Source organism: Myotis daubentonii, chromosome 1 (assembly GCF_963259705.1).
Source record: "Myotis daubentonii chromosome 1, mMyoDau2.1, whole genome shotgun sequence".
In the NCBI taxonomy this organism is placed as follows: domain Eukaryota; kingdom Metazoa; phylum Chordata; class Mammalia; order Chiroptera; family Vespertilionidae; genus Myotis; species Myotis daubentonii.
This window is the reverse complement of record NC_081840.1, coordinates 7455873-7470760: the sequence shown is the minus strand read 5'-3', so window position 1 is coordinate 7470760 and position 14888 is coordinate 7455873. Positions and strand designations below refer to the sequence as shown.

At 57.4% G+C, this 14888-nt stretch overlaps 1 protein-coding gene across 1 annotated transcript; it reads left to right on the top strand.

Moving 5' to 3' along the window:
• Nucleotides 1-1788: 1788 nt before the first annotated feature.
• OTUB2 (OTU deubiquitinase, ubiquitin aldehyde binding 2) lies at nt 1789-13103 on the top strand. The gene is made up of 6 exons (XM_059687122.1): nt 1789-1984; nt 8021-8116; nt 8281-8399; nt 9753-9837; nt 10356-10550; nt 11034-13103. The coding sequence occupies exons 1-6, from the start codon at nt 1982-1984 to the stop codon at nt 11241-11243; spliced, it is 708 nt and encodes a 235-aa protein (XP_059543105.1). The 5' UTR covers nt 1789-1981; the 3' UTR covers nt 11244-13103.
• The last annotated feature ends 1785 nt before the right edge of the window (nt 13104-14888 follow it).

The following is a 14888-nucleotide window of genomic DNA, read 5'->3' as shown; positions in this document are numbered from 1 at the left end:
AGGAGCCTGATTGGTCATAGATTAAAGAGATAACATGCCCCCTGCTTATTGGAGCTGGAGTTGAGGAAAGAGTCCATTCCGCTTACACTGAGGTTCCGGATAAGACTGTTGTTTAAAAGCTTCACTACTAAAAACGGTTTTTAAAAATCTGTTTTAATCCCCCAGATGGTCCAGCCCTCTCACTGAGTGAGGAATCACAGGCCCAGAGATGGCTTGGAAGTCACCTGAGGCCACACAGCACAGAGTGACAGAGTCAATCCAGCGGGGGCCCGGAGTTGCTGCAAACCAGCCCAGTGCCCTTCCACACTGCGAGGCTGGCTCAGTTTGGAGCTGCCGTGGCCCGGGGCAGGGAGGAGAGTGGGCCAGAGGCTCAGGGCTTAGTGTGATGCAACACGAGGATTCCTAGAAGCCCCAGCTCAATCAGGGTCCTCCTCCTGGGGACCCCAAATGCCTTGGATGTGGGCTCAACCAGGGCTAAGCCTGAGACCAGTCCCCAGGCAATGCCCCCACCAGCCTTCTCCTCCTCACCTGCACCCCTGTGACCGCTCTGACTGAGTCATGCCTCCACCGAGTGAAGCCGCACAGCCTGGAATGAGCACCAGCTGCGGAGTCAGGAGTCTGGGGATCCAGCCCAGCCCGGCCTCTTCCCAGCTGAGCAGCATGGGCTGCTTTGTTCCCTCTCTGGCTTCCTAGGCTGTGAAAAACAAAGAGCAGAAACTCTCCAAAAATAGGGGCGAGGGGCGTGCAAGGCCCCCCTGCAGTCTCATGCACGGTGCATTCAAAACCAGCTCTGGGTCAGGCCGCCTGGGACTGACTCCCCCTGCGTGCTGTGAGTTTACCTCCCGACACTAGATGTCAGAAAGTTAAGACAGGTAGTGAAGGCTGAGAGGTTAGGACAGCCCGATACACAGTAAGTGCTCAGGAAAACTTAGCTCTTAGTGTGATTGCTCCTTGAGCTCCGTTGACCCCACACTCCCCACCTAGTCAACAGATGCACTTGGAAGACACAGGCCTTTGTTTGCCCAGGAGCCTTGCCTGGTGCCCGAGACAGGGGCGTGAGAGGCGGGTGGGGAATAGCTTACGGCCTGCTCCTGGAGGTGTTAATACCGGCAAAAAGGGCACAGGCAGTGCACTGAGCCCCCTCCCCACACACCTCTCCCCCTCTAATGCACCTCCTCCAGGGGCCAAGGGCGGGTGACTACATCTTTGAATGAAACGTAGTCCTCTGTTTGATGTTTAGTCATAATGAGCTTGTATGCCAGCTGAGTCACCAGCCCTGGCTCGCGCTCTGTGCCTCATCTGTGGCCATACAATTCCAGGGGCCCAGACTCGACAATCCCGGAAATTCATTTATTCAACAGACATTAATGGTGCCTGGCAACCTACTGATTCGTGAGTTGGAAGGGGATGAGATGTCACTTAGAAGCCACACAAGGGCAGGCAGTTGATGTGTTGGACACATGTTCCCTGCGTGCCTGTTCTCTGATCTCAGTCACCTGCACGTCTATGGCGCTGTTGATGAATGAATGAGGGCCAGCTAATCTCCCAGAAGGCCTCGATTTGCAGTTCTGGTTACAAACGAAGCCTTTACAAAGGAAGACCTTTCTTTCCGGAGGGTGCGAACTCCTTCCTTACTTAAAAGCTTTCTGTGTCTTTAAAAGGGGGCGGTACCCTGTCAGATGGACCCTAACGCATAGGCTGAAGGCGCGTGAAGACCCACCCACTTTCTGTGACGTTTTGTGCGCCGGCCTCTGATTGCCCGCCTCAGACGTCAATCGCGGGGCGTGTGTCTCGCTGGGACACAGCGTCGGTCTGGCCTCTGGTTTGCGGAGCGGTCGGGTGTATTCTCCTCCCTCTCCCCCCAGCCCTCGAGGCCCCTGCCGCCCGAACCAACGGCGTAGCCAGCTGGTGGCTCCGCGGCGCCCTCCCGCACCGATCGCTCCTCGCTGGGGCGGGACCTGGCCCGACGGCTCCGGTCACTATGGTCAGTGGTCGTGGGGGGAGCCGGGAGTGGGCACGGGAGGCGGGGTCGCCCCCCTGGCGCATGTGCACTCGCGGGACGGGGGTCGGGCGCGAGGCTCAGGTCCCAGCGCGGACCCGTGGCGTTCGGACCCCGGGAGCACTGAGTCGGGGCGGGTGCTAGGGGCCCCCGTCCTTCCTCGGAAGGCCCTGGGGGCCCGGGACGCCCCCCGCCGTCCCCGCGGACGCACAGCGAAGGGGACCCAGCCTGGCCCCCATGGCCCCCGCCCAGGCGCGCTAGTCCCAGGTGTCCCCGAGGTAGGTGCCCTCACGGGAGCCAGGTTGGGGGGGGGGGGGAGGGTTCCAGGGCTAAGCGTTGCGCCTCTTTGTTAAGTAACCCCAGTCGGCTGCTCAGCCATCGGACACCCCTCCCGAGGCCCACGCGTGGACCTGGGGTGCGCGGTGGCCGGGTCACTGAAGCCAGTCTGTCCCGCACATCAAGCGCAGGTGCTCGGAGGGAGGACTCGCACGGGAGGAGGGAGGGCGAAGCCAAGACTGGAAGAGCCCCTGGTTCAGAGCCCCGTCTGAGCTGAGAAACTGGGGGCTTGAGCGGGTGGGGAAACGAGGCCCAGACAGGAAGGGGACCGGGACGGTCTGGGGGAGCCTGGACTTGAACCCGAGCCTCTGGACTCGCCCCAGTGCTCTTGTTCCATCAGGGTACCTTCCCGGGTTGGGGAGGGGCCAGGCAGCCAGGGGGCTGCTGTGCTGCCGGCCTGAACCCTCCCCTGTGGGTCCCCTGTCTCCCCACCCCACCCCCTGTCCTGTGAAGTGGAAAGGCGGGTGGCCCTGGGAGTCACAGCACTGCGTTCAAATCTCACCTCCACCCGGTGGGAAGCCCAGAGGCTTTGGCTGGCCCAGTCCCCTCCCTAGCACCGTTTTGCTCATCTGTACAATGGGCTGCCGAGGGGACCACATGGGGGGCAGGGGGCGGGGGGCGGCTTTTCCTGTGATCAGAGTCCTGGCAATAGGTGTGCACAGGTGCCTGGTTCTTTTTGCTCGGTCTCCTTCCCCCATGTCTGGGCATGGAAATGGGTCACTACTGCCCGATGCTGCCGGGCAGGGTCCGGGGTCAAAGCCAGTCATGGCCCTGCACGTTCTGGGTGTGGCATGGGCAGCCGGGTCACCTGAGCCCCAGCGTCCTGGACAAACCAGCTCGCTGCTGAGGTGTGGCTGAGGTCTCTGGGGCATGAGGAAGCACCGCTTCCTGCTTCTACCCAGGGCCCAAGGGCTTGCCTGGCTCTGCTGCCCTGAAAGGGGCCCAGGTGTTTGTGCATCACCCACCAGGGAGTAGTCTGAGGTGGGGTAATAATGGGTTTAGCCAACCTGGAGCTGGAGGCTGGATGCCTTCTGGTCACCACTGGGTAGCTGAGAAAACAGCAGGGACAGTGGGGTCTGGGACCTCAGCCTCCGCCCTTGGTGTTGTACAGTGAGACCTCTGACCCCGACGCTCTGCCTGCCCTGGACTCGTGAGGCTGGAAGTTAGAGGGCAGGTGGGGTCCAAGCATCACACCTTCATCCGGTCACCGTCACTGGGAGGCTTGGGTGCCTCCAAGAGGAAGTGATCAACCCACTAAGTAGGACATCTCCAAGGCACCCAGCCTCCCTAATAATGAAGGGGGGGGGCAGGCTACGTGGGCCTGTTCTCTTCTATTCACTCAGCATTTATTGAGCACCTGCTGTTTGCCAGGCACCGTGGTGGACCCTGGGCTGTGTGGTGTGAGTGGTGGTGAGTGTGTGCGTGGTGGGCAGAGGAGAATGTCTTTGGAAGATACAGCGTCTTCTCTCCTTTCCTGTTTCAAAGTCACGGGCTGCGCTTGAGGAAGGTCCCAGCTAGAAGACACAAAACCCCGTGGGGAGACAGGGCCAGGATGAGGACCAGACCTGGGCTGCCACGGGGAGACGAGGGGCTGTAGGTGGTGAGGGTCCCACGCTCACTCCAAGTGCATTTAACGTTGGGTGAATGCATGGGTGTCAGTAGTGAACAGAAAACCACAGGGCCCTTCTGTGACTTTGTGCTTTTACTTGTCAAACAAGACCCCAGTGGGCATTCTAGTCATGCTGGGCACTGAGGACAAAGGCCAGGGCCTGCCCGCTCTTAGTGCCTGTGGGTCAAGCCTAGCCGGACACAAGCACTTCCGGAGCCCCTGGTCCTGGCCTGAGGTCTGACCAGGGCTTTGGGAGCACAGCGGGAAGCCAGCACCTCTGAGGCAGCGGGCGTGCGGGAGGGCTTCACCGGGCGGGCTTGGCAACTGGGTGTTGAAGGATGTTCCTTCAGGAGGGACCATGGGAGGAATGCACCCCAGGCAGGAGGGCACAGCATGCTCGGAGGCCTGGAAATATGGTTAAGAATGGGGTGTTCTAGGGAAGGATAGTGGTCGGTGTGGGTGCAGGGAGCTGGGGGGAGAGCTGAATCTACAAAAGTAGGTGGGACTCAGCCGGCGTGGCTCAGTGGTTGAGCACTGAGCACCAACCTATGAACCAGAGGCCATGGTTTGACTCCCGGTCAGGGCACATGCCTGGGTTGCTGGCTTGATCCCCAGTGTGGGGTGTGCAGGAGGCAGCCGATTAATGATTCTCTCTCTATTTCCCTCTTCCTTCCTCTCTGAAATCAATAAAAATATGTTTAAGAAAAGAAAAGCAGGCGGGGTCAGAACATGTTGCGCCGTGGGTTGGGTTTACTCTGCTAGTGGGAAGAACCATAGCATAGTTTTGAGCAGGAAGAGCTGGTTGACGTTGATGATCGCTCTGGCAGTGCCGTGGACGCAGGGCTGGAGGTGGCCCGGCTGGAGTCTGAGACTGGCTCATCCACTCGCTGTCATCCTCTCAGCATGCAGTTTTGGAGCATTTCTGGGTGCCAGGCACTGGGGATCTAGTCCTGGCAGGCAGAGTCCTTGCCCTTATGGAGCTGACATCCTACTGGAGGGAGACAGACAGTGTGCAAGCGAATGAGGGAACCTGCGTGTCAGAGGAATGAAATGAAACTGGGTGGTCCTGTCGGGGCGGTGACGTCACCGAGTCACGTGAGGAGGCAGCAGAGCATTGCAGGCAGCAGGAACAGCAGGTGTGGATGCTCTGAGGTAGGAACGTGTGTGTCTTGCTGGAGGAACACACTGAGTGTCACTGTGGCTGGGGCTTAGCCAGAGGGAGGGGAGCAAGGCCAGATGGTGGAGGGTGGGAGCTGTCCTCTCAGTCTTCTCCCAAGGGAGGGAAGCCATTGGGGGTGTTGAGGAAGGGCATGCCATCGCCTGGTTTACATGTTGAGCCGCCAGCCCTGGGTGCTGCGCCGGATGGTCGGGATGGGGGCGGGGTGGAAGCCAGGAGCCCACTAGGGACCCTGTTGCAGCCTCTTGGGGCTGGGGGGGATGGTGGCAGCTCAGGTTGGACCCAGGAGCAGGTTGATGGGGAAGGAGAAGAGGTGGAGAGGACTCCTGGGTCTTCGGTGTGAGCTCTGCTGGCCGGAGGGGCCTTTAGGGGAGCTGGGGACACCTGAGAGGAGAGGCCGAGGTGGAGTGAGAGAGCAGGTAGGGGCACAGTGATTTGGGGGTGCTGGTCAGACATGCCAGCGGCTGGTGGCTGTTTGAGGCCAGATCTCCAGGAAGAGGTCAGAGCTGGAGACCAGTTCTGAGGATATTGTACAAGCTCAGGCATCAAATGAGAGGGGGGCCAGTCTCTAGTTCAGGGTCTCTGCACGGCCAGCCAATAACTGTGACCCAGGACATATGGGGGCCCAAGCGCAGGGTCTTCCCTGTTTTCTGAGCTAAACAGCAGAGAAGGGGCATTGGGATGGTCGGCTGAGTCATAGCCCCCCAACGATGCCCACGGCCTAATCCCAGAACCCCTGAACAGGGTACCTCACACGGCAACAACAGGTGTGATGAAGGTGAGGCTCTCGGGAAGGGGAGATACCCTGAGTTACCAGGGGGGCCCATGTGTCATCGCAAGGGTCCTTAGAAGGGGGAAGGCAGGGGGTCAGAGTGAGAAGGAGCCGGGAGGATGGAGGGAAGGGATCATGAGCAAGGAGTGCGGCAGCCGGTAGAAAAGGAAAAACCTAAGGAAATGGGTTCTCCCCGAGCCTCCAGGAAACATAGGTAACGGTAAGTCGTGCTGTTTCAGTTCCCGAGTTTGTGCTACTTTGTGAGACAGCGATAGGAAACCATTTAGGCCTCTAGGCTTTTCCTAAGTCTTTGGCCTCCAAATTTTTTTGATTACTCACCTGAGTAAAACTGTTTTGATCATTCCACGTATTTGTATATACACATCACTCCTAAAGTAGACATTTAAAAGGGCATTATTTCCTCCCAGCCCCTGAGCCAGCCCACTCTGGAGACCCAGCCCCAGGCAGGCAAAGCCAGGCTTGAGCCCCCGGGAGCCTCTGGAAGTGATGGTACCTTCTAGGAGGGAGGTGGGCCAGGTTCTGGGCCTGCCCTGCTGCTGGGCCAGCCTGGAGGCTCTGGCCTCTAGGAGTCGGGGCTGGAGGCTGTGGCCACGCCATGAGTTGTGGCTTCGGGGCGCTGGGCCCGGTTCACAAGGCTGACTCAGCCCAGGAAGCCCCTGCAGAGTGGCCTCCGAGGGAGGCTGGGCTGGCCACTGGGGCCCAGGGTGGACCCATGAGAGGCCCACCAGGACCTCAGAGCCTGGCTGGAAGGTGCTCACAGATGCACTAACGGGTAGTTGACGGGGGTCCACAGGGCGGCAGGGGGTACAGGTAGAGGCATGAGCCCGAGGCCTGGCTGTTCAGGAGCCATGGGGTAGTAACGAAAGGCACCTGCAAGGACCAGGGGATTCTCTTCCTGGAGGGGAGAGGGTGCAGACAGGGGGTGAAATCTAGTCAACGGACATCTCATCCGTTCCTCTGTCCAAGGCCTGGGATGGTCCCTGGGAATCAGCCGGGTGAACAGAAGGTCTCAGAGGGTCTGACAAGCTGTCCTGTGCCAAGGAAGGCCCGTGTGGCTTGGGACACATTGATGGGTCGGGGCACCCAGGCCCCCCCCCAAATGCTTCTTAGTCGTAGCACCTCTCCTCTGTCCTGGATGCTGGGTACAGGAATCGGGGCTGAGAGGCCGCCCCAGGAAGGCTCGTGTGGGTGGAGGCACTCGTCAAAAACGATGGCAATAAATTGATGGAAAACTGGCTTTCCGTTGACAAAACTCCCCATTAACGCCAACCTCTCAGCTGTGAACTGTTGCGTAAGAACTGTCCCCTTGGGTTGTGCGCAGGTATCAGGGCCACAGGTTTTAAACTGAACCCCCAGTGGCTTTAACACCAAATTCCCCTACTTTATTTTTGTGCTGAAATCGGAGCTGTTCCCGGGTGCGTTATAGGCAGGGGTGCCGCTCCCCGCTCATCTGAGCCCTGAGTCTGGCAGGAAAAGCGAAAGGCAGAGACCTGGCCCTCGGGGAGTGGCTGTTAGGACAGAGTCTCCGGCACCTTCCCCGGGGCTGAGCTCCCCGCTGCCACCCCCTGCTCCCTGCCAGGTGACTTCTCAGCCACCCCGAGGCCCCAGGCCCAGACTCTGGGTCAGGAGGTTTCTCTCTGGGTCGGAATTGACCTGGACTCCGAGCTGGGCTGCAATGAGCTCTCACCAGTAGGTGGTGCGTCGGGCCAGATGCTACCACCTCTGCATTTCTAGCCCTGCTTGGTGCAGGCTGGGTGTTTGGGAATTGTTGGATGACTGCAAGAAGGAATGAATGAGGGAGTGAGATGGGAAGGACAGAGGCGGCAAGGGAACATATCGTGCTCCAGCATGAAGGTTCGCTAGGTTTGAGGCATATTCTAGAAGATGAATCAGTCCGGCGGGTACCAGATGGTACTTTCCATGGGGGGCGACCTGACTCCCTGTCCAGGGAACAGGGCATGCAGGACCCCGGTAACGTCTCACACATGTCTTTTGGGGAAGGTGACAGTCGCGATGTCAGGTAACTCGCAGTTCAGAGGCTTTGAACTTGGTGAGGGCCCCTCAGTTGCTTTTGAAAGTGTCCCACTTTGCTTCTTTTGCTTTCAGACTGAAACATCTTTCCACCTAATATCAGAGAAATGTGACATTCTCTCAATTCTCCGGGATCATCCTGAAAACAGGATTTACCAGAGGAAAATCCAGGTGAGGCAGGGGGTCGGGGGAGAGGACCGTAGATGAGACTGTGAAGGGGCGGGCAGTCTGAGGGGAGGGAGCGTGTTGGGGGGGGGGGGGGGTCGGGCCCGCCCTGACAGCAGATGACAGCAGGGGTGTTGCTGCAGATGTCCACGTTGCCCTGTCTCCCACAGGAACTCAGCAAAAGGTTCATCGCCATCCGCAAGACCAAGGGGGACGGGAACTGCTTCTACCGGGCTCTGGGCTATTCCTACCTGGAGTCGCTGCTGGGGAAGGGCAGAGAGGTCCTCAAGTGAGTGGGGCGGGTGGGCTCCTGCTACGTCGGCGCTGAATTTCATCGAGGGTTTTTCCTCGGCACAGCCCACTTAACCCAGGGAGGGAGCTGGAGGGCTGCCTGGCAGCGGCATTGATGTTCGGGGATGCCCAGCTGCCTGCCGTGTTGGAGGTGGGGGCAGCCAAGTGGCCGGGGATGGAGCCAAGGACCGAACAGTCACAGAGCACTCAGGACTGACCTGTGGACCCTGGTGTCCGAACCCCTGGCTAGGCAGGCTTCTCAGTGGCGGCACTGCTGACATTTCGGGCAGGATCGCTCTGCTGTGGGGCTGGCCTCTGTCCCGTGCTCTGTGGGATGTTCATAACATCCCTCGCCTCCACCCACTCCATGTCCGGAGCACCCTCAAGCCAGGACAATCAAAAATGTCTCCGGACATTGCCAGTATCTCCTGGGGCGGAGTGGGGGGGTGGGGGGGTGGTAGGGGAGGCACCCTGGTTGAGAACTGCCCGGTTAAGGCCATCATCTCCTGTTCCAAAGATAGAGCCTCTCCAAGGGGGTAGAAATTAAGCCACCTGGTCCTTCTTTTGAATGAGTCATTCATAGCATTTTCTGAGTGACATTGTGTTTCTACCATATGTACACAACCGACAGAGAACCTTAAGAGCATGTAATAGTAAAATAATCAGAAAATGATGAGTTTTGAGTATTATCTTTATTTTTAGCATAACTTAATTATACGTGTACATAACTTGGTTTTTAAATAATGGCTGTGTTTAACACCTGGCTGGCAAAATTCTTAAAAATTTAACAACTAGCTCTTGTGAATGAGAACAAACTGTCGCTAGCACACTACTGAGAAGAGCATCCCTGGCTGAGGGGACAGGGGGACTAAGGGGTGAGAGGCACATGGGGAATGGCTGTGGGGCGGGAGGGAGGCTGTGGACTGGATTAGAGATGAGGTTGGTGAGCTAGGCCAGACACCAGTGCTGAGGGAGAAGGCTGTGGAGGTCACTCGGAGGTCCCTGTGGAAAAATGACCAGGAGCAAGGAAAGGCCAGGCATGGTCCAGGCCAGAGATGGTGATGAACCCTGGAGACAGGAGGAGGGACAGAGCCAAGAGGCCTTTGTCTGGGAGCAGGTGGTGACTACCTCACCTTCCTCATCTGAGAAATGGGTATAATACCCACCTCCTTGGATTGTACACAGTGAGGACAGAACAAGTCAGTGTGTGGTCCCTGAGAGGCAGAGAGGTCCTTCCCGTTAGTGACATGCCTTCTCATTGTAGTGGGGGACAGCTGGTGAGAGGGGATGACAGCTACAGTGAGAGCAGCGCTCCCTGTACTTCCCTGTAAGCATCCATCTGTCCCTTTAGGTTCAAAGAGCGTGTACTGCAGACCCCAAATGACCTTCTGACCGCCGGCTTTGAGGAGCACAAGTTCCGAAACTTCTTTAATGCTGTGAGTTAACCTGCGGCGACGCTGAGCACCGGGGCCTTCCACGCTGGCCCAGCAGACAGGATGGGCTCCGGCCCGAGCCCCTTCCCAGCCCACGGCTCTGTGGTTGTGCCTCACTTGCTCCTCCCAGCTGGGAAGGACTGAGGGGTGCTTCCTGCTGGTGGGGATGGGGGGCAACACGGAGCTCAGAGCCCTGCCCTCCCCCTGGGAGGAGGCACCTCGTTAGAGTAGCTCTCGGGCTGGAAACTCTCCCTCAATCTCTTCCCCTCATTTCCTCTCCACCCCACTCCCTGACCCCATTCCTGAAGCGGAGCACTCAGTTCTGAATCTCTAAGTAACAATCCCAGCGCGTGATGGAGGGAGACCCACACTGCCGTGCGCTAGACCTGACTCCAGGCCGAGTCCCTCATTACTTAGCTTTGGCGTGATCTTGAGGATTTGAAAGTGAACATGTGGTGGCGGGCGTCCCGCGGGCGGAGGGCGCGCGGGCCTGGCTGTGCCGTGGCTGACCCCGGGCCCAGTTTTACAGTGTGGTGGAGCTGGTAGAGAAGGACGGCTCGGTGGCCAGCCTGCTGAAGGTGTTCAACGACCAGAGCGCCTCCGACAGAATCGTGCAGTTCCTGCGCCTGCTCACCTCCGCCTTCATCAGGAACCGCGCAGACTTCTTCCGGCACTTCATCGATGAGGAGATGGACATCAAAGACTTCTGCACTCACGTAGGTCCTCCGGGTCTTGGGCCGTGGGGACGCGGCCCCCAGCCCTGGGCTCTGCTCTGCACCCTCTCCCCCGAGGGGACTTGAGCACCAGCCTCCCCAGCCAGGAGCACAGATGAGCCCGCCAGCAGAATCCTCCGTGAGCTGCCTGTACTGTGTGGCTCTGGGCCTCAGATTTCCCATCTGAGAAATCGGGCTTCGGACTGGACTGTGGACATAGTTAATTAAGGAGTAGCAGCCCCGAAGTCACATTTGCCCCAAGTTGTGTTTTGTTTATGATGCATAGCATGAACCTGAACGAGCTGCCAACATTTAAACACTGGGCAGTTTTCAGAGGAAAATCTGGATTTCTCCAGATGTAGCTCCCAGGCCTTACCCCTGCGTGGCCACAACCAGCAGGGGCTCAGCGGCAGGCACGCTCTGACCCAGGAACATGAGAGCCAGGCTTCCTTCCTAAATTGGCGTTTTCCATTTTGGCCTTTGCAGGAAGTGGAGCCCATGGCCATGGAGTGTGACCACATCCAGATCACGGCCCTGTCCCAGGCGCTGAGCATCGCCCTGCAGGTGGAGTACGTGGACGAGATGGACACGGCCCTGAACCACCACGTGTTCCCCGAGGCTGCCATCCCTTCCGTTTACCTGCTCTATAAAACTTCCCACTACAACATCCTCTATGCAGCCGATAAACGTGATTAATTTTAGGCCATGAAGTGGAGCCTGTCACCTAACGGGACTGCCTTCTGAATGGAACATTACGGCTTTTCAATTTTTTAAGCGATTTAGACTATAGTTAGAAAACAGAAAGCACAGCCTTTTGGGCAGTCACTGGGAATGAGGCTTACCAATATGGGCTGTGGTAACTTGGCAATATTTTTAGTATTTATTTTCATGGAAAGTCAAATGCTTTTTAACTCAGGGCTAAGAAGCCAGGAGCCCTGGCTCTGCCCCAGTTCCCGAGACCGTGGGTAGGTCACCTCCCCTCCCTGGGCCTGGGCCTTCCTCTGGAGGCGCTCCTGCCAGTGTCCGCATTCCATTGTGTAACAGCAGGGCCCTCGCTTTCTCTCCACCAGGGGCAGTGCCTCTGGTGGGGAGGACGAGCTCAAGGCCAGCTGACTCCCAGTTCTGTACAAAAGCATCAAGTCCACTCAGCTGTCGGACTGGCCTCGGGTGGATGACTTCAGGAAACATGGGCCACTGAGGCCAATGTGAATGTGAGGCTTCATCCCAAACATTCATGATAGGAGTGTTTTCTTACCCTAACTTAAGAAGGAAACGGAGACTTTTATGCCAAAGTCTAGAAGGGGATCTTCTGCATGAAGTGCAAGTTGTCGGGGCCCCTCTACCTCTCTCAGGGCCGGGACCGCCAGCCTGACTTGGACCACCGCTGGAGAAAAATCACGGTCTGGGACCTGGAAGCTGTCTGTTCGTCCCCAACATATCCTGGAGGTAGACTAGCTACCCAGTCAGGTGGCACAGCACATGCAGCCGTGGACTCCAGCCGAGCAGCGCGGGCACGCTTTGTAAGGTTCTCTGTCCCTCCTTCGCTCGGTGTTTGGGCTGGCGAGAGGTGAGGTGGGGAAGAACAAGGCAAGCCGAAGGACTTGGCAGTGGGGAGACTTCTGTTTGGAAACTGCCTGGGAGACAAGAGCCCTGGTGGGCAGCCGCCTCCTTCTTCTACCTGGACATGCCCCTTAAGAACCTCACCTGCTGCCTCAGGACCTCAAAGAGCCCTGGCTGGCCAGGGCACTGCTAGCAAGTTCTAGTTCTCTTGCTCTGCGGGAGGAAATGGAGAACGCGGGGTGTGGAACTGCCCGAGTTACTTCCTTCTTCTCACAGGCTCCATTCTGCAGGGAGTTGTTAGAAACCACTGGTGCTGCAGTGCGAGTCGGCTGGTGTGACAACGCACAATGCCCGGGGGCTGGAGCAGCCTGCTCCCAGTCCTGGTACACAAGCGTCACACCTGACTCATCCATCTGCCTTGGCGAAGAGACGTCAGGGTGCTTTCATTCCGGCAGGGACCACATTCCCATCAGCCGCTGGCTGGAATTGGAACCCAAGGGCTAAGTGATCATGCCACTGTCCACAGGAATATAAATCTTACCCTTATCTCTGAATTGGTTCAGTGTCTCACCCGGTTCTGGGTAGGAGTGCTGGGCTGGGAGTGCACTGGACGAGTCGGGGGACGTGTTACATGGTTTGTGAATGTCAGCATCCCGTGGCCACTCTGCGGGTGTGAGGTGGGTCCCGAGCCCCGGCCAGGCTCTCAGGCACAGCACCAGTAGCCCTGGCCGCCACTTCTCTGCCGTCGTGGCTTGTGTAGTGTCCACAAAAGCAGTTTTCCCTTTGGCAGACCGGCTGGAGAAATGCCCTCCGAGGCTTGCCCATGGTGTGCTTCTAGGCCCGAGGGCCCGCCAGAGCTCACGGGGGAGAGCCTACCACCTTAGAATCAATGCCCGAGAGGCGGGCTGAGTTGCTTTCGCTAAGGGAAGCACTGTGGAGAGAGAGGAACGGCACTCTAAGTATAGATGCTGCTCGGCTTAGGATGGGTTCCGTCCCCCCAAAAAATCATAATTTGAAAATATTTTAAGTCAAAAATGCAGTTACCACCTAACCTACCGGACATCAGAGTTTAGCCGCCCACCTTCCACGTGCTCAGCCTTTAGTTGGGCATTTATCTTGAGTTTCATCTCAAGAATTGCCTTCCTCTTCTCACCAGAAGCAGGAGACATAGATGGGTGTTTGGTAGGCATGCTGGGATGAGAAGGCAAACCAGTGCTGGGAGCAGTAAACTACAGAGCATCGGTGGTTTGCCCTCGTGCGCTCGTGGCTGACCTGGAGCTGCGGCCGCCCAGCGTCACAATAGGGTACCCCACCACGTGGCTAGCCTGGGAAAAGATCAAAATTCAAAGTGCCGTTTCTACGGAACGCATATAGCACGTGTGCACTATCATACAGTCAAAAAGTCCTAAGCCGGGACAGTGTGATTCGCTCAGATCCAGTCACCTGGTCTGGAGCGCCCAGCCATGCTAACAGTCACTCTTCCTGGGCAATCTCCATCCACCCCATGCAGCCATCTCTTTCTAGACCAAAAGCTTTGAGTTTGCTTTATAATTGTATATTTATTACTTTCTTCCCAAAAGAAACTTTGTAAATCAATGGAAATATTTAGCAACAAAAAGACTATCCTTGCTTTGACGTAGCTCCTGTTTTAGGCACAAAGGGGCTCAGGAGGCAGCCTGGGTTTGAATCTCATTTTGTCACTTGACTCCCTGTGACCTTGGCCAAAACACGTCCCCGCCCTGAGCCCTAACTCCCACCTTAGTGAGATGGAGACAGGACGATTCAAGTAGAATGCAATTGTGTGAAAACTACTACAAGGCTCAGCTATAGGGAGTGGTCTGTGGATGGGGATGTTCTCAACCCACCCTTCCCAGGGGCAGCAATGGGACATGCAGGATAGGGGAATGCTGTGGCTTCCCAGACCATGGTCTAAGAACCAAACATACATTCCCACACTGGGTGGAAATGGGGGTGGGGGCGGGAGCTCTGGGTGGCTGCCCAGGGGCCCTAGGTCCCATGGGATGTGGGCCAGGCCTTACAACTTCCCGGGCAGTTGGTGAAAACATTTCCTACCATTAAAATGGTTTCCATAACAACTTTTGTCCTGGCTACTTAGTATTTGGTGCCCGTGGGGCTTAAGTGTGTGAGTGGATTTGGTGGTGGTTCAGGCTGCTTGCTCGGTGGAAGATCCAGACACTCAGGAAGTCCTGCCCTTGGGCTGGAGGCATCAATACGAACCAAAGGCCTCACCAGAGCTTCCCCTCATGCGGTCAGAGAGCAGACCTGCCTGGGAGGCTGCCTCATCTTTTAAAACCTCCCTTACATGTCATCCCACCAACATCCTATCTAATAAAAGGCTAATATGCAAATTGTCCCCTCGACCAGGAGTTCGAGGGGGGTGGGGCTGGCTGCCCAACTGCCCGAAGCCCCTCCCCCTAGCTGGCCCCACCCCCAATCACACCACCCCACCCTGATTGGGGGGCAGGGCCAGCTGGCCAACCTCCTGTGTCCAGCCACCACCACCCAGCCGGATCCGCCCTAATTGGGTGGGCCTGCCGAACCCCACCTACACACGAATTTGGGCACCGAGCCTCTAGTCCTATCTAATAAAAGAGAAAAATGGTAATTGGCGTACGAGCTACCCTTTTCATTGGCTAATCAGGGCTATATGCAAATTAACTGCCAACAAGATGGCGGTTAATTTGCATATGTAGGCACAATGCAGGGAGGCGAAAGGGATAGCAGGAAGAAGCCCCCTGCCACTGACAGTGATCGGAAACC

Bases quoted from the DNA above. Each gene is read 5' to 3' on its own strand.
- OTUB2 (XM_059687122.1), top strand. The intron at 8,400-9,752 runs GTGAGTGGGGCG...CTGTCCCTTTAG, and splicing joins AAGGGCAGAGAGGTCCTCAA to GTTCAAAGAGCGTGTACTGC. The intron at 10,551-11,033 runs GTAGGTCCTCCG...TGGCCTTTGCAG, and splicing joins TCAAAGACTTCTGCACTCAC to GAAGTGGAGCCCATGGCCAT.